Source organism: Sus scrofa, chromosome 7 (genome assembly GCF_054392235.1).
Source record: "Sus scrofa isolate SSC_HxYL_T2T_F1_AM1 chromosome 7, Sscrofa_HxYL_maternal_Yorkshire_Landrace_v2.0, whole genome shotgun sequence".
Classification (NCBI taxonomy): Eukaryota; Metazoa; Chordata; class Mammalia; order Artiodactyla; family Suidae; genus Sus; species Sus scrofa.
Window position 1 is genome coordinate 33,505,822 of NC_139389.1, and position 19,939 is coordinate 33,525,760.

At 42.0% G+C, this 19,939-nt stretch overlaps 1 protein-coding gene across 2 annotated transcripts; it reads left to right on the plus strand.

Annotated features, from left to right (window-relative positions):
* Positions 1-4,956: 4,956 nt before the first annotated feature.
* On the plus strand, positions 4,957-10,772 carry SLA-DQA1 (MHC class II histocompatibility antigen SLA-DQA). 2 transcript variants are annotated; one of them, NM_001130224.1, is given in 5 exon segments: positions 4,957-5,079; positions 8,755-9,003; positions 9,446-9,724; positions 9,966-10,140; positions 10,307-10,772. In NM_001130224.1, coding segments are annotated over 4 exon segments (765 nt in total). In that variant the 5' UTR covers positions 4,957-4,997; the 3' UTR covers positions 10,121-10,140; positions 10,307-10,772.
* The last annotated feature ends 9,167 nt before the right edge of the window (positions 10,773-19,939 follow it).

Genomic DNA, 19,939 nt, shown 5'->3' on the forward strand with positions numbered 1-19,939 from the left:
GAGTTCAAATCTCCTTTGAGAACAGCATGCTGCACCTTCAATGGGGATAAAGTAAAATTTAGTAGGTGGATGGGTGGAATTCATCTCTTATATGGAAGAACTCCAATCCCCATATTCAAACTCACTTCTATAAACGTAAAAGTTGGAGGACATTTGTGGTAAATTAAAACAAACCACAGATTCTGTACCGCTCCATCCCATTAAGAAACACAGTCTGTTAACACCAGCTCTTGACTTGAGCCAGGGCTGTGACTTGCTCTGGCCAGTAGAACTTAGAGGAAGTAAGGTTGTAAGTCTAAATTTGGGCAGAAGCCCTGCCATCTCTCTCTTGTGCAAGGGAGCCTTCCAGCACCCAGTGAGGAAGCCTCAGCCAACCTATTGGATGGTGAACCCAAATGAAGAAAACCCCAGCTGTCCCAGATAAACCAAAGGACACCACAAATACACGAGCATCTGAACACAGCCAACCTGGCCCAGATGCAACTGCCCAAAGAGACCTAACACAACCTGTTGTCTTAGAGCAGCCTGAGAAAATACTAAAACCTTGTTTAAAGTTAGTGTAGTTTGGAGTTGTTTGCTACATTAAAATGTGACTGATAATAACCCTCTTCAAAAAAATTCTATTTCATAGAGCCCTCGTATTCTTCTGTGACTCCTATGCTCCCACATACCTAGACTGCCATGGGGAGAAGGTTGGAACAGTGAGAGAAAAGCCATAGGCTGTCCCTCACCTGGGCATGGTTGGTATTTGTCATTATATAGTTGCTTTCGTATGTGAATACTTGCTATGTGCCAAGTACTGGGCTATATTTAAAACTTATCATTTATATTTATTTATTTATTTTTGTCCGTATTAATTATCATGTAATAGTTTTCATCCGATTTCTATAGTGAAGTACCATAAGGCTCACGTATTTTGAATCCCTTGCCCAAGATGATTCAGCTGATAAAACTGAAAGCATTGTTGAACATTTACTCATTTGATTACAAAGTCCACCTTCTTGGAGTTCCCATCATGGCCCAGCGGTTAACAAACCTGACTAGCATCCATGAGGACTTGGGTTCGATCCCTGGCCTCGCTCAGTGGATTAAGGATCCGGCGTAGCCATGAGCTGTGGTGTAGGTCACAGATGCCACTCGGATCCCATGTTGCCGAGGCTGTGGCGTAGGCCGGTGACTACAGCTCCGATCGGACCCCTCACCTGGGAATCTCCATATGCCACGGGTGAGGCTCTAAAAAAAACCAAAAAGACATAGTAAAGACAACAACAAAGTCCATCTTCTTTTTACTACTCTAGACTCTGCTGTTAAAATGCCGTGAAGCATTTTAATTACTGCAAGATGGTGGAGGCTTGGCGTTTTTAGTAAGACCTCACCAAAGTTGTATCAGGGCAAAATAGTTGAAAGCCAGAACTAAAAAATTTGAAGATGCACACATTCTTAGAGAACATCATACTTTTTAATTAAAAGTAACATAAGTTCGGTTTTCCTGTTGTGGAGCAGCGGAAACGAATCCGACTAGTATCCATCCGGATGCAAGTTCGATCCCTGGCCTCACTCAGTGGGTTAAGGATCTGGCATTGCCATGAGCTGTGGCGTAGGTCACAGACAGGCTCAGAGCCCGCGTTACTGTGGCTGTGGCATAAGCTGGCGGCTGTAGCTTCAATTTGACCCCTAGGCTGGGTACTTCCAAATGCCATGGGTACAGCCCTAAAAAAAAAAAAGAAGAAAAAAAAGTAACGTAAGTTCTATGTAAATAATTTCCTAGAGGACACCAAAAGATGTAAGGTATAATGACATAGTCCGTTCCATTTATGTTGACAATTTTAGGCATTAAATCAATTGCTGGAAATTAATGATTTTTAAGAAAATCATTGGACAGGCTAATATTTTAATCTGCAAATTTCATTTCACCATTAATTTATGAAAAGGATCTTTTTCTTTCAGACAAGGTAACAAATTAGCTTTTGTCGAAGTGGTACACCATTCCTCTACCTGAGTTTAATTCCCTCATAATTTTACCTTATGTTAAAATTATTACCTGAAAACAGAAGCGACCAGAACAAGGTCCATTGTGTGACAGAAGAAAAAGGAGAGACGTAGAGTCAGATTAAAGCCAGAGAGCTCGTCTTACATCTCTATGTTGGTGACACTGTCCCACTTGGACTTATCCTTCATCCCACAGGATGTGAGGTCTGAGACTGGCCCTCCAGCTTCCCATCCAAGATGCAGTTCTGGTCCTGCGTGTTTGACACCCCGCCTTCCGAATTTGAGTTAATATTTTAACTATATTAATCAATTTGTTTTACCTATATACTAATAGGTGAAATTCTGAAGCATCGTCAAGAAAGATTTTTGTCCCATTTACCTTTCTACAAGATACAAAGCAGGTAAGTTCTGACCCAGGAAAAAAAGCACAGAAACATGCAACACATAAAACTATTACAGTGTCTGGGCTTGTGTTCGATGATTTTGAGGAGGATTTAAGAAAGAGAGAATTTATTCTTAAATAGACTCTCTCAGGAATTGGGTAGTGGGGTAATTCTATAATCAAACATCTTAATAAATCTTACCTAGAAGGAAGGAAAATGACACAGAGGTTAAGCTATAATTATAAAGAAGTAGAGGTCACTCATATTATCCAGGAGGGAAGTATGCTTGATCTTTTCATGGTTTGGATATCGTTTTTTCTGTGTTGAAACGTGATTACGGAATGACCTTGTTTTCTGTTTTAATCCATCATGGTCACAGAACAGCTGTCTAATGCTCCTTATGGCATTGCTTATGTTCAGCAAGAAAATAACAAAACCTAGTTGTGAGTACAGGAAGTTCCCAGATGCCCTGGCTTTTTCTATCTCACCCTTTTTTTACAGTCTTTGTCACTGTGAGGTAAGACAGTGTTCAGAAACTGGGGGCCATCTAACAGGGACAGGAGGATTGATTCTAAGTGGAATCCCCATGAACATGTGGCTTCCACAGCACTGAGAAAGTTGATTTTTCTGGGAAAAAAAAAAGTTTCCCTCTAAAAACTGCTTTCGAGGTGTTCCCATCATGGCTCAATGATTAACAAACCCAACCAGTATCCATGAGGACACGGGTTCCATCCCTGGCCTTGCTCAGTGGGTTAAGGATCAGGCGTTGCCATGAGCTGTGTTGCCAGACTCGGCTCACATCCTGTGTTGTTGCGGCTATGGTGTAGGCCAGCAGCTACAGCTCTGATTCGACGCCTAGCCTGGGAACCTCCATATGCATCCCTAAAAAGACAAAAGACAAAACATTTTTAAAAATTTTTTAAGTAAAATAAAAACTGCTTTTAACTTCAGCTCAATCCCTGATCCCTCATAATTATCTGGAATTTTCATGCAGCGGGATAAATAATATTAAAATACCTAGTAGGTAAGTGGAAGTAAAACAATTTTCTAAGTCACAACAATTCCTTGGATTATGTCTTGTGCACTTGACATTCTTAAATTTAAAAATTTTTTTTAATTGAAGTATAGTTGATTTACAGTGTTCTGTTAAGACATTCCTTTTTCTTTTTTTTTTTTTCTTTTTTTTTTTTTTTGTTGTCTTTTGTCTTTTGTCTCCCTAGGACTGCATCCTCGGCATATGGAGGCTCCCAGGCCAAGGGTCAAATCAGAGCTGTAGCCACCGGCCTACACCACAGCCACAGCAAGGCAGGATCCAAGCCGCCTCTGAAACCTACACCACAGCTCATGGCAACGCCGGATCCTTAACCCACTGAGTGAGGCCAGGGATCGAACCCACAACCTCATGTTTACTAGTCAGGTTCATTAACCATTGATGGGAATTCCTGTTAAGACATTCTTTTTTTTTTTTTTTTTTTTTTTTTTTTTGTCTTGTTGTTGTTGTTGTTGTTGCTATTTCTTGGGCAGCTCCGGCGGCATATGGAGGTTCCCAGGCTAGGGGTTGAATCAGAGCTGTAGCCACCGGCCTACGCCAGAGCCACAGCAACGCGGGATCCGAGCCACGTCTGCAACCTACACCACAGCTCACAGCAACGCCGGATCGTTAACCCACTGAGCAAGGGCAGGGACCGAACCCGCAACCTCATGGTTCCTAGTCGGATTCGTTAACCACTGCGCCACGACGGGAACTCCTGTTAAGACATTCTTAAAATCAAAAAAAAAAAAAAATGTTTAAGTCATAGAGCAAGCTACAGTCAGAGCTTTTTAATATAATCAATGTCCCCCAAATTCCTTTTACTTTAGATTAAAACACAGAGAAGGAAGAATACTCAAGCCAGGGAGAAAAATTCAGATGAAAGACGATGCAGTTATGTTAGGCAGCACTACATGATATTTCAAGTCCTTTTATTGCCCTGGGTGCAAATATTGGAGCTTGTGGGAGAAAGAAAACTTACTCAACTGGATTTATAAAAAGAGAAAAAGAAAAGATATTCCTTGGTTACCACCAACAGAAATTCCCTAGGTAGATGAGTTAACTCAATATTTAAAGAATTCCATGTGCACTAGAGAAGCAAAAAGAAACGCAGCAAACCCACATGTGGAGGCCAGGCAAAGGGGCTTGGGGGGGTAGTGCCTGCCAGAGGGGGGTCACCTCAGGAGTGTTCCCGGAAGCTGTAACTCAGGAAATATGGTTGGACAAATTATTAGTGTTGGCCTCATCTATCCATGAGACAGCTCAGAAATTCCCGCCCCGCTTGTCCGTGGCAGGCATACACACCTCCGAGATGATTCTCATTTCATCCCCTCCCTCCTTTCACTGAGAGTCCCCTCAGCTCTAGTCTGAGAGGAGGCGGCCTCAGAACCGGGGGATTTCCCAACCCCTTCCAGGCCTCTTCAAACAAAGTCTTCAACTGGCAACAGAGGTGTCATCATAGGGGAAGTTTCTGATTGGCCAAAACCTGACCTGGCAGCTGGGCTTTGGGTGTCTTTAGAGTTCTTTCTCAGCTCCATCCTCATCATTGCTCTACAACTCCGAAGAGCAAGAGCTGAGACCACCTTGAGAAGAGCATGGTCCCAGGCCGAGTTCTGATGTGGGGGGCCCTCGCCCTGACCGCCGTGATGAGCGCCTGTGGAGGTGAAGACATTGCGGGTGAGTGCAAAGCCGAGGGACGTGGGGACTAGAGTGGGGGGAACAGGAGGCGGGGTGGGGGGCAGATAGACTCTGGCATAAAAGTCGTAGAGACGTCCCAAAGCCTTCTCAATAGTAAGCAAACCTAAAACTTACAGTTATTTCCGGCAGGAAACCAGAGTCCCAACCCACTCTCTCTGCTACCTCTGCCATTGCAGAGTTCGCCCAGGATATTATTGTACTTCTGATACTGGAGCCTGCGACGATGTCCTGAGGGGGTTCTAGGGCATTCATCCATGATCGCTCCAAAGATTAGAGGTGTCTCCCAAGTCAATGTGATGTTGCCAAAACTTCATGAACCTTTGCTCTCAAATTTCTCTGAACAACTTTTGGAGCTTTATATATATTTTTCCTGCAGTTTTTCTTGAATGAAATAGTTCCGTGAATTATGTATACTATGTAGATATAAAGAGGGGTGTCCTTTTCTCAGTCTCAGTTTTTTGTTTGTTTGTTTGTCTTTTGCCATTTCTTGGGCCACTCCCGCGGTATATGGAGGTTCCCAGGCTAGGGGTCGAATCAGAGCTGTAGCCACCAGCCTACACCACAGCCACAGCAACGCAGGATCCGAGCCGCATCTGCAGCCTACACCACAACTCACAGCAGCGCCGGATCCTTAACCCACTGAGCAAGGCCAAGGATGGAACCTGCAACCTCATAGTTCCTAGTCAGATTCGTTAACCAGAGCCACGACGCGAACTCCATCAGTCTCAGATTTACATACATTTTCATTCCGGAACCTGGCACAGGTGGGGAGGGGTAAGCAAGCCTTTATACCCGTCATTTTACCACATGGTCCTCACTTAATCTGTTACCTCGTATGTGGCACCTCACAAATAATCAAATAAAATAGGTATGTAGAAATGCTTTCTGAGTCATGAAGACACATAAATTGCAATGATTATTCTTATTTTTTAATTGTTATCCCAGGTTTAATTTTATAAATTTTTTTCAATGACAAAGCAGAGAGCATCTTCATTTTTATTTTAAAATGAGAACTTTATGATGAAATATTTGGTGAATAAAATTACATCATTCTCTGAAATTTTGCCATTTGCAACAACAGGGATGGACTTGGAAGGTGTTACGCTCAGTGAAATAAGTCAGACAGAGATAGACAAATACTGTGATATCTCTTGTATGTAGGATCTAAAAACTACAACAAACTAGTGACTATAAGAAAAACGAAACAGACTCAAATATAGAGAATGAACCAGTGATTACCAGTGGTGGGGGGGGACAATATAAGAGCAGAGGATTAAGAGGTACAAACTATTATGTATAACATCAGCTACAAGGATATATTGTACAACATAGGAAATATAACCAATATTTTATAATAATTATAAGTGGAGTATAAACTTTAAAAACTTTTAGGGCGGACATGCTATAAAATTTGGTTGTGATGATCGTTGTGCAACTATAAATGTAATAAAATTCACAGTGAATCACTATATTGTACACCAGCAGTGTATAATATTGTACATCAGCTGTACTTCAATTAAAAAATTAATTTTTAGGGGTTCCCATTGTGGCTCAGTGGTTAATGAACCTGACTAGGAACCATGAGGTTGCGGGTTCAATCCCTGGCCTTGTTCAGTGGGTTAAGGATCCGGCGTTGCCGTGAGCTGTGGTGTAGCTCTCAGATGTGGTTCAGATCCTGCGTTGCTGTGGCTCTGGCGTAGGCTGGTGGCCACAGCTCCGATTCGACCCCTAGCCTGGGAGCCTCCATATGCCATGGCAGTGGCCCTAGAAATGGCAAAAAGATGAAAAAAATAATCAATTTTTTAAAAATTATATCTTTCTCAAATTGCCAGCCCAAATTCCCTTTCAGTTAATCTAATGAAGACTGGTAAGAGGGTAACTGATTAAGCACAGGGTGTTTGTGTAATCTCTTAGAATCTTTGGCCTTTGCTGTCCACCTCTTTCTTCTCTCTCTTCATACCTTCCTTTATCCTCCTTTCCTTCCAGGATCCATCCCTGGCTCATATCTCTGTTATTTTACAGACAAGAAGCATGAGTTTGTAAAAACCAAAGTGGAAAAGCCAAATGGTTCAGAGGGGACGTGAAATGAAGGTTACTCTAATCTTCAACGACTTTCTTAGCCATGGCTGCTCCCATTCTAATTTTGTTTGGTAGTAGTAAAATTTTCACCTGCTTATCCAGAGCCCTTCTGAAATTTCCTTCTTCAGTGTCACACCAGAGTGCCCTGGTCATGCTTGACTTACATGTTAAGTACTATAGGGACAGCGCCAGGGATCTGCAATGCTTGCAAGGTCCAATAAAAAATGTTTTTTCTTTTTTAAAATTAGAAGAAAAAAGAACCATTTAGGGTAGGGGAAAATGTTATAATTTTTAATCCTACCTGAATTATATTGTCTTTGCATCAATATGGTCAAATACAATTTTTAATATTTTTATAAAAGAAGGGACTCACAAAAGCAACGATGCTTAGGGCTCACAAATCATAATGCCTCTCTGGTCACCACTGATTCTGACTTTCATATAGTTCTGCTGCCTCTGCATCTGTGATTCTTAAGACAGCAATTCCCATTCAGTACACATTTTTGAACACACAGCAAGCTAAATTTAGGAGAGGGAGTGGGATGGACTGGGAATTTGGGGTTAATTCCAAAGGCAAACTATTGCCTTATCCAGAGCCCTTCCAAGGAGTGGATAAGCCATGAGATCCTGCTGGGATAGTACTGGGAACTATATCTAGTCACTTATGATGGAGCATGATAATGTGAGAAAAAAAATGTGTATATGTGTGTGTGACTGGGTCACCATGCTGTACGGTAGAAAATTGACAGAACACTGTAAACCAGGCATGATGGAAAAAATAAAAATAAAAACACTAATATGTAAAACAAATAAAATAAATAAATAAAATAAAATAAAATAAATTTAGGAGATTCAAAGGTAAAAGACACAGTTTCTGACCCCTAGAGGGGGCACAGTTTAGTGGCAGAAAGAAAATGGTGCAGGAAAGCAAAAGGACCCTTGCTGAGCAGGACTAAAACTGTACAAGGGAATTTAGTTCCACTTGACCCAACACCATGATGTTCTTTATCAACAGTTGGCAGCCCAGGGCAAGTACCAGATGAAAAGAATAATTGCAGATATTCGTTTCTGAAAAAGGAAATCCAGACGATTCATTGTAGGAGTTCCCGTTGTGGTTCAGTGGGTTAAGAAGCCAACATAGAGTCCATGAGGATGAAGGTTCAACCCCTGGCCTCCCTCAGTGGGTGAAGGATCTGGTGTTGCCACGAGCTTCAGCATAGATTGCAGATGCTGCTGGGACCCAGTGTTGCTGTGGCTGTGGTGTAGGCTGGCAGCCACTGCTCCAACTCAACCCCTAACCCAGGGAACTTCAACATGCTGCAGGTGTAGCCCCAAAAAGAAAAAAAGAAGAAGAAGAAGAAGAAGAAGATAAGGAGGCTTCGCTTCAGGGCCTTTTAACTGACTGGACAACTACCAGCACTAAGTGGGGGAGGAAGCAGGTGCTGGGGATTTTATCTAGAGACTGTGCCACAGATGAAGCCCCTGATATTTGAAAGTAAAGTTCTCTTGTCACTTTGTTTAATGAGGTTCTTTTCTCTCCCTTTGTTGTCTACCTTCATGCTGACCCCGACCTAGCCGACCATGTTGCCTCCTATGGCTTAAATGTCTACCAGTCTTACGGTCCCAGAGGCTATTATACCCATGAATTTGATGGCGACGAGCAATTCTACGTGGACCTGGAGAAGAAGGAGACTGTCTGGCGGCTGCCTCTGTTTAGTGAATTTACAAGTTTTGACCCGCAGGGTGCACTGAGGAACATAGCTACGTTAAAACATAACTTGAACATTGTGACTAAACGCTCCAACAACACCGCGGCTGTCAATAGTATGTGTTTCTGCCTTTCTTTACAGAATCTACCCGTTCACATCAGGCCCCTCTCCCTTCTTCCCTAGGGATAGAGACCCCTCACCCCTTTATAAAACTCTCTCCTTTCCAAGGAGCCTCCAGATTTTCCCATGGAGATTGCTGGACCTTCATCCTCTCCCGTCTTACCCATCACGTATCTCCATATAATGCAAAGATCTCTTCTCCCATAACTCCCATATCACAATTTTTGAATCTTTCAAGGAGAGGTCCCGGGTCCTCAACAGCCGGGTCCTCAAAAAGAAGGGGACAGGGACAAAGCAGAGGCCCTGAGCAGAAGGGAAACAAGAGCTCTTGCGCCATCAGACTGGGGAACATTGGTGGGAGGGCTCCTCCAGGACACAACGCAGAACTCAGGGCAGAGCTGTTCCCATTTCAAATCAGTGCTGTTTTCTCACCACAGAGGTTCCTGAGGTGACTGTGTTTTCCAAGTCTCCAGTGATACTGGGTCAGCCCAACACCCTCATCTGTCATGTGGACAGCATCTTTCCTCCTGTGATCAACATCACGTGGTTGAAGAACGGGCACTCTGTCAAAGGTTTTTCTGAGACCAGCTTCCTCTCCAAAAATGATCATTCCTTCCTCAAGATCAGTTATCTCACCTTCCTCCCTTCTGATGATGATTTTTATGACTGCAAAGTGGAGCACTGGGGCCTGGATAAGCCACTTCTGAAACACTGGGGTATGGACGAGTTCCACCCCTTTTGGAACCTTTGTTTCTCTGTCAAGTCCAGAACACCCTGTCTGTTATCCCCTATCCTCAGGGCTCTAAACTTCACACTTCAAGACTTTCTAATGTTCGAACTCATTCTCCTTCCTAAGCCCCTTGCCCCAAGTCTGCAGGACCAACCCCTCCTCACCCCATCCCACTTATGTGCACAGAAACGCTCTGTGTTCTGACTTCTACAACCTCACTTTTGCAGAACCTGAGATTCCAGCCCCCATGTCAGAGCTGACAGAGACTGTGGTCTGCGCCCTGGGATTGATCGTGGGCCTTGTGGGCATCGTGGTGGGCACTGTCTTCATCATTCAAGGCCTGCGCTCAGGTGGTCCCTCTAGACACCAAGGGTCCTTGTGAGTCACACTCCAGAAGGGAAGGTAAGGATTCAGATTTGTCAGAACCAGAGACACAGTACAGGAGGAAGGAAAGTGGGAGGAGGCTGTACACACAAATGTTGAGAAGTTGTAGGAGAATTGGGAAACAGCGTGATGGTAGCACAGAAGCCCACAAGGACCCTCCGATCTCATGTCTGTCCTATTGCAGGAGCACTGCCCGCCTACAAGAGCTGAAGAGTGGATGTGCTCAACGACCTAGAACTATTTTCTGGCCAAATTCATCATATACCTTCTCTCTTCCTACATTCTTCTTCTCACCTCTTCTCTGGAACTTAAGGTGCTGTGTCATCTCAGAATTCATATGCCCTTGGAATCCTCTTCCTGACCTTCTAGGTCTTTTTCTTTTCTCAGTTGTTACCTGTTACGGGATCTCTGAGATATCCCACTCGGCTACCTGATCCCTCAGTGACCCTAAACTAATATGTACATGGAAACAATAAATCACTTCATGAGGTTTTTGTACTGAATTCTTTCCTGTCTTTCATCTCAAGGCTGACTAGGACCATGGTCTCTTGCGCTTCAGGCCCATTTAATCTCATTTCCCAGGTTATGGTTCATGCCCGGTAACACAGGAGAAGCATGTATAGACTGGCAATAAATATTTTGCTGTCTTAGCCAAGGTTTGCATTTCTCTCTTCCTCTTGTTCCCATTCTTGGTCACTGTCACCCACCCCCACCCCACCCCCCAGTTCAGGTATCAGTGAATGTAATATATACCCTCTGCCTTTGGTAGATTTGTTAGAACAAAAATACAAAACCCAAGAAGTAAATCCATTCATTTTAACATCACTTTTTAAATTACGACAGGGAAATAAGAGAAAGGAATTTTGAATTTCAAAAATACCAAAAGTCAAAATTGGCTTCTAAAAGATTTAACTTTTAAAGAATGAACAGTGATAAGAGAAACTTTCCCCTCTCTTCCCTTGAAGAGATAAGAATTACCCAAGCGGAAAAAAAAAAAAAAAAAGGAAAAAAGAAAAGGGGAGTTCCCATCGTGGCGCAGCAGAAACAATCCGACTAGGAACCATGAGGTTTTGGGTTCAATCGCTGGCCTTGCTCAGTGGGTTAAGGATCCGGCGTTGCCATGGGCTGTGGTGTAGGTCGCAGACGTGACTCAGATCTGGCGTTGCTGTGGCTGTGTTGTAGGCTGGCAGCAACAGCTCCGATTCGACTCCTAGCCTGGGAACCTCCGTATGCTGCAGGTGCAGCCCTAAAAAGACAAAAGAAAACAAGAATTATCCAGGCAAGAAAAGAAATGAAAGTTAGTTAAGAAAACATTAGAATAAGACAATAAGGTAGGTAGCTGAGAAGGACCAAATACTTTGTCTTTGCTAAGTGTTAGTAACAAAAGGATGGTATAAACCACAGGAGTATTCAGGAGTTCCCATCGTGGCTTAGTGGTTAACGAATCCGACTAGGAACCATGAGGTTGCGGGTTCGATCCCTGCCCTTGCTCAGTGGGTTAAGGATCCGGCGTTGCTTTGAGCTGTGGTGTAGGTCGCAGATGCAGCTCGGATCCTGCGTTGCTATGGCTCTGGTGTAGGCCGGCGGCTACAGCTCCGATTCGACCCCTAGCCTGGGAACTTCCATATGCCACGGGAGCGGCCCAAGAAATGGCCAAAAAAAAAAAAAAAAGCCATATTCAGGGTCCCTGGGACACAGGTGTAGTTTGCCTCATGTCCTACCTGCATTCCTGCTAGATAACCACATAGACTTCCCTGACATGCCATGTCAGGGACAGCAGAGTGAATATGGCTGCAGGATGTTTCCAGGCAGATAAGGCTAAGCCTGGCTCACTGAATCCCTGTGCATCCCTGTGTTCCCTGAGGTACAGCAGAAAACCTCAGTGTCCCCAGCCCCTGCCCCTCACCCCTTCTGGCTAAGGAAAGCACAAGCCTATGAGAAAGATCCCAGGAGAGATAACACAACTGAGATAATGTAGCAGTTGCTATGGGTGTCATATCCTACTCTAGACTCACTGCCTCCTAGGGGAAGGAAACCTTTGCAGAGAAAATGGATCAGCAGGTGGGATTCTTTGGCTCTCCTGAGTGTGTCCAATCACCCTTGAAAGTAGAGTGTATGTGACTTGACTAGGAGTCCTTTTGCCCTTTGAGAATGTTCTAGGCACATTGCCCCACAGTTACTGAGTTCATACCTTGCATCTCAGATGGTATTATGGAACAGCTATAAACTCTACAGGACTGTCCTTACCCATGCCATCTGCAACAGTGAGCTTTAAAATGTAATTGGGAAGTAAAGACACAATATGAGCACAATAGCTGATATAGCATAGTTTGGTGCAACGAAACCTAAATCCAAACCCAGGGCTCTGCACTTTATAGCTAGTATTTTAAACTTTATAGCACTGGGTAAAGTATCTGACATTTTTTAATCTTATTTTTCCCAGCCTTTATTTGGGAACAATAACACAGATTTTGAATAATCTTGTTACATAGGAAGTGCCTTACATACAATATATGGATTATATTACATGAAAAGAGTGAGTTATACTATATGAAAAGCACTTTTGTTTTTCTGAACCCTTTATTTTATATATATTTATATATATTTTCATTATAACTGGTTCACGGTGCTCTGTCAATTTTCTACTGTACAGCATGGTGACCCAGAATGTACATGTATACATTCTTTTTTCTCACATTATCATGCTCCATCATAAGTGACCAGACATAGTTTCCAGTGCTACACAGCAGGATCTCATTGCTTATCCATTCCAAAGGCAATAGTCTGCATCTATTAACCCCAAATTCCCAGTCCACCCCACTCCCCCCTCCCCCTTGACAACCAGGAATCTGTTCTCCAAGTCCCTGATTTTCTCTTCTGTAAGGAAAAGTCATTTGTGCCGCTGAACACTTTATTGACTTAGGTGATTCAAACATGATGCTATAGATAAATTTCTTTTCATATGTTATTGGGGGATTTTTCTCCCTCTCCAGATTGAAGGAGGCTGAGATTGGGGAAGGCTGAGAAAATACATGGGGTTTAGCGGTCAGTGACATATCATTGATGAAGGGGTTGCTAAAAGAACTTTTAGAGGAGTTCCCGTCATGGCTCAGTGGTTAACAAATCCGACTAGGAACCAAGAGGTTGCGGGTTCGATCCCTGACCTCGCTCAGTGGGTTAAGGATCCAGCGTTGCGTGTGTAGGTTGCAGACGCAGCTCGGATCCCGCGTTGCTGTGGCTCTGATGTAGGCCGGTGGCTACAGCTCCAATTGGACCCCTAGCCTGGGAACCTCCATATGCCACAGGAGCGGCCCAAGAAATGGCAAAAAGACATAAATAAATAAATGAAAAGAACTCTTAGAGAAAGTTATAATATTTGACTTTGGGTTTTACTCTCTAATTAAAGATATGTCCCCTCCTTATGGCCTACAAATTTTTAGCCAAGCTAGGTTACATACAAGAGATTTTTATCCATGCTTACTTTGAGGAGAAGCTGGGGAAGATTGAAAGCAGCTTGTGAGGTGGAAGCAAGAGAATAATTTAAAATAGATACTAGGGGAGTTCCCTAGTTCGTGGCTCAGCGGTTAACAAACCTGACTAGGATCCATGAGGATGCACGTTTGATCCCTGGCCTCGCTTAGTCAGTTAAGGATCCAGTGTTGCTGTGAGCTGCGGTGTAGGTTGCAGACTCGGCTCAGAACCCGCAATGCTGTGGCTGTGGTGTAGGCTAGCAGCTGTAGCTCCAATTGGACCCCTAGCCTGGGAACCTCCATATGCTGTGAGTGCAGCCCTAAAAAGCAAAAAATAAAATAAAATAAAATACAGACTAGGAATCAGTAGATGCAGGGACTCTGTACCAGAAGTGATCATGAAAATGTAGGTGATAGAGCATAGGGGATTTTTAGGGCAGTAAAAACGACACTATAATGATACTGTAATAGTTGATACATGTTGTATTCATTTTCCTAAAGCTGTATAATGTACAACATCAAGAGTAAATCCTAATGTAAACTACGGATTCTGAGCGATAACATGTCAGTGTAGGTTGTTGTACCGACTGCTGTTCCACATTCTTTGGTAGGGATGTTGACAATAGAGAAGTTATGCATGGGGGGGGGTGAGAGGCAAGGGATGTGTGGGAAATCTCTGTACCTTCCATTTAATTTTGTTATAAACCTAAAACTGCTCTAAAATAAGTGTATTTAAAACCAAAAAAAAATAAAATATTAGTAATTATGATTCCCAAATGTATAAATGTATAAAATAAAAATTTTAAGTATGGGAAAAATGTAGGTAACCTAAAAATACACAAATGTGCTGATAATTTTTTGGCAATAGAATTTCAGAAAAATATTATATAAATTTCAATGACTCATGAGGTAAGAACCCAGAATTTCGCAGGTAGTCATGTGTGTAAGTGTGTTTATGTATGTATGTTAAGGTTATATAGGGTTATATTGAATAGAATTATGACCTAGAAATATACAAATGTGGCCCTACTCAGATTCCTTCCCCATGAAGTACTAAGGAAAGCAAATTTCCTAGTAGTTCCGTTTTATTAAAGTGATTCATTCATAAGGTCTTCATATAAATTTAAAATAGCATAATTAAAATTAATTCTAGGAGTTCCATGGTGCAACAGGATCAGCTATGTCTCTAGAATGCTGGGACACCAGATCAATCCTCAGCCAAGCACAGTGGGCTAAAGGATTCAGCATTAGTGCAGCTCTGACATAGGCTGAAACTGTGGCTGGGATCTGATCCCTGGCCCAAGAACTCCATATGCAGTGGGGTAGCCAAAAAAGAAAAAAAAAGTTAAGTCTAAAAAATAACAGCAAATATTTTTAACAAGCCAAAAGTTAAAAGTGGCACCACTACATGACAATCTATAAACAAAGTTAGTAATCAGTCCTCGTGATTTAAAATGATGTGATTCCTGAGCAATTATTCGAATTATTTTAATTATTTCAGATTGCATGTATAAAGTATGATTTTACAAATATTTAATACTGTAATTTTTTTGGCCACACCCACAGCATATAGAAGTTTCTGGGCCAGGGATCAAATCCAAGCTGCAGCTATGATTTACACTGCAGCCATGGCAACATCGGATCCTTAACTCACAGCGCTGGGCAGGGCACCAAATCTGTGACTCAGCAGCGAGCCACCAGAGAGAAAATGCTGGATCCTTGACCTGCTATGCCACAGCAGGAACTCCACTATGTTAAATCTACACAATTAAAAATCACACAAAATATCTCAGGTTTGTACTTACAAACCACAGGCAAACTAAGATTTTGAAGGATTTAATATTACAAATCAAGCACTTCACACACAGCCTGTCATGTAGTAAGCAGTAAACAGATGTTAACAATTGGCAGTATTGCTATTTTCTGGAACCCAAACCACAAATCTTATAGTAAATTACATCATAGGGATATAGCCATCGATGTCCAGCATGTGGAAAGTTCTACTGGACAAACAACTTCTTCAGCAAATAATTTGCAAAGAAAAACAGAACAGAGAAACTATACATTTAAAAAAATATTATCAACCAAACGCCAGGCTCTATTTGGATTCATATTCAAAGAAAACAACAGTTAAAAAATTTTGTGAGACAATCAGAAAAATTGAACACTGAACATGTTAAAGAATTATCTAATTTTCGGTGTGGTAATGACATTATTATGCTATATTTATAAAAAGTCATTGTATTTTATATTTAATAATAAAATATTTATGAGTGAAATATTCTAAGATTATCTTCCAAATAATCCACTGCACATGTAAGATTAAGTAGATAGATTTTTTATTTTACAAAATTGCCCATGAACTGATAATTGTTGAAGCTGGACTGTTGATATAGGGAGGGTACTATTCTCCCTACTACTGTATACAGAGGAAATTTTCCATAATACAAATATTTTTAAAAAGTATTCTGGGGAAAAAAAAAAAAAAAGTAGGCAGAGAAACATTCTGTTTGAAGTTATGTTGGTTTTTAAAGTTTTCGTCACACTTAGGAAACTTTGAGTATACAAACGCTAGTCCCAACTACAGAAACCTCTCAGACATGTAAACCTAAAATATATGTATATTGGAGTTCCCGCTGTGGCTCAGCAGAAATGAATCTAACTAGTATCCATGAGGATGCAGGTTCAATCCCTGGCCTCATTTAGTGGGTTAAAGATCTGGCATTGCCATGAGCTGTGGTGTAGTTCGCAGACGCAGCTCGGATCCTGCATTGCTGTGGCTGTGGTGTAGACTGGCCGCTGCAGCTCTGATTCAACCCCTAGCCTGGGAACCTCCATATGCTGCATGTGCAGTCCTAAAAAGACAAAAAATAAAATAAAGTAAAATAAAATAATATAAAAGTATGCAACAAAGAACAATAGCAAAGGAAAAGTAAAGTGATGCTCCCTTCATTATTGGCTGGATTAATCCCCAAACTTTGTTAATATGATCATTAATTTGATCAATAATGCAAAAATGGTCATTGAGTACCAATGCTGTGATACACAACATATTATGTTCTCACTATATTAAAATAACATGAAAATAGATACATTCATTGTCTTCAAAGAATCTACACTCCAGTGGAAGGAAGTATGCACTTATGAAATAATTCCACAAAGGTATAATCACAAACTCTGAAGAATTTATAATGGAAAGTAACAAGGTATTATACAGACACAAGGTATGATTTGGTAGAGTTTAGAAGAGACTTGAAAAACTGTACCTTGAGATAAAATAAGATGACGTACAGTACGTAAAGAAAACAATTAAGGGCAGAGCAAATGTTTGAGAAAGTCTTGCAATATGAAAGAGAAGAGAATAAAATGAAAATTATCACAGATTTAGTAGAGAAAGTTCATGTAGGAGAAAACAAACTTGTTTAAACAAACTTTAAAGTTTTTCTAATTAGAATTATTAGAAGGAAAAAGATATTGCATTTATAGAAGTAATAATCGGGGCTAAAAGTGGAAAATTCAATCAAGAAAATCTCCTTGAAATTAAAAAAAAATACAAAGAAATTTAATTCATGGTAAAGATAAGACAGAAAATTAAGGGGGACTATTTTACCAAAGCAAGTAATAAGGGGAAATTTTCCAGCTGTAAAGGAACTAATTCTTTTTTTTTTCTTTTTTTTTTTTTTTTGTTTTCCTTTTTCAGGACAGCTCCTGCGGCATATGGAAGTTCCCAGGCTAGGGGGCAAATCTGAGACATAGCTGCTAGCCATTCCACAGCCATACCAGATCAGAGCCTCCTACACCGCAGCTGACTGCAACGCTGGATCCTTAATCCACAGAGCAAGGCCAGGGATCAAACCCACATCCTCATGGGTACTAGTTGGGTTCATATCCTGCTGAGACACAGTGGGAACTCCTGGAACTAATTCCTTACATGGAAGAGGACTGTCAATTATTTAGCAAAATGAATGAAAAAAGACTCACTCCTAAATGTGTCATTTTAAAAATTTCAGGGAGTTCCCATTGTGGCTCAGCGGCAATGAATCTGACTAGCATCCATGAGGATGCAGGTTCAATCCCTGGCCTTGCCCAGTGGGTTAAGGATCCGGTGTTGCCGTGAGTTGTGGTGTAGGTCACAGATGTGGCTCAGATCCCACATTGCTGTGTCTGTGGCTATGGCACAGGCTGACAGCTGCAGCTTAGCTCCAATTCAACCCCCAGTCTGGGAACTTTACATTTCTTATGTGACAAAGAGACCAGTCCAAAAAGTGCCTTATTACCATACAGCACTTTGATTTTACTTGCCCCAAAAACTAGTAAGCTAGATCCCATTTTCTCCCATTTCCTATAACCAGTGAAGGAAGAAGGGGGTATTATTTGTTTTGTTTTACTATTGATATTTCAGTAACGATGGAAGAGCTTGTGTAACCAAGAAGGGCTGCTTACTACCCACTGTCTATGTAACAGTCACAAAGATGTGCTCAGCCTAACCCCCAAAGAGTTCTGAAGCTTCAAGGGCTCTTCAGAGTTGACCCAAGTTATGGTGGGATCACAAACTTTACACCTCTGCAATGAGCAGTCACTGCAGCTGAATTCCCTTGGGAAGTGCAGTAAAACTGGAACTGGGATTCAATTCCACAGTCATTCAAGGGATCTAGGTTATGACTCAGGGTTACAACACTTCATACACCATCATTCTCAGCAATGGCCTCCAGGCTTGCAGTAGAAGGAAAAGACAAAGCAGACAGAGCTTAAACTTGCTTTTAAATTCCATCGGCTGGTACCAGTCACAACTCCAACCTAACCTGGAGGGGAAGCTGGGAGATACTGGGTGACATTATTGAAGGTGAGACCAAATGTTCATGACAAGTGGGCTGTTCTCAGATACACCCATGTATTTTTCTCCAAGGTATATGACTACTAAAACTTTGGGACTTTTTGTTAGCAAACTTGTTTATATGTATTTTTAATTAAATGATCAATAAAGGATTATATTACCCAATGAAATCTGGGTACAAAAAAAAAAAGTTGTTCCTATGAAACTGTCACTGGAAGGAAAGAAAAAAGACTCTTTCTCATTAAGAAGGAAGCTTCCAGCATGGAGCCAGTGTAACAACATTGAACCATAAGAATGTCATTAGAATACACTTGAACTTTCATCCCTATATTAGGTCTTAAGTCAACTAGAAAAGTCAGATCTCAATGTCTGCCTGAACTCTGAGTCTGGCTCCATCTCCAGTCCTGCCTCTTGTCTTTGCAGGGTCAAAAGCAAAGAGCTACCTATAGAGACCTGAGGGCTCCCTGGACACCCAGCACAAGTCCTCTTGATTTCTCCACGATGTCACTCTCTCTTTACTCCTATTGTGAATGGCAATGTCCACCCTAAGGAAGATGACAGTGTCAACACAAAACCTCTGACCCCACTTGGCATCTTGCTCTGAGCAGACACAGACTATGACCTTGAGAAGCAGAATCTAGAGACTCCCACACTCCACAGTGTCCCTGGCTGATGACCTGCAGTACACCCTGGGATACAAGCTCTTTCTCCAAAAGAAAGCCTAGTTCTCCAATCTAACCTCATCCAGGAAAGTGAAGGACCTGCCATTGGCTCCTCAGGTCCAGTGTGTAGATGAGGGATAAGGGAAGAGAGGATGCCTGCTCCTAGAGGCACAGCAGTTTCATAACCTCAGAGAAAAGCTCTAAGCCACTCGTGTTAATGACAAATCCAAGAGTGTGAGATGAAGACCACTTTCAGTAGAGTGACTCTTCTAATGCCTGGGAAGACAGTGTCATCACAAATTGACAGGTCATTATGTTCACAGATAAGAGAATTCCAGCTCAGCAGCGCCATCAGGTGACTGTGCAGCAGGCAATGGTTGGGATGGGTGTGAGTCAGCCCCGGAGCCATTGAGGGACCCTAGAGCCAAAGGGAACTCTGCCATTTGTCTTGTGGGGTTCAGAAGAACAAACTGCCCCTTATCCACTCCACACTCAGGTGGCACTGGAGGCTGGGATGCTCCATGTGACAGATGCAGACATCTCCATGCTGGAAAGTCATTTCCAGCAGCACAAAGATCTGGGAAATCCAGTCCCTGTTCCTTATAAGGGGGGTGGGCACAATGCCAACCATCTGCATCCCATGTACAGGATGATGTTTCTGAAAGGTGTGCATGTTACCCAGACTGGGCCGGTAGCATCTTCCCTAAAATGATTAAAACTGTAGTATACACTCTGGAAATATACAACAGAGACAAATTAATACACACACACACAGAGATAAGCTGTGAGGTGATGAGAAAGAAAGATATAGAAAATAGAGATGAAAAGAGAAACACAGCAAGATAAAGAGA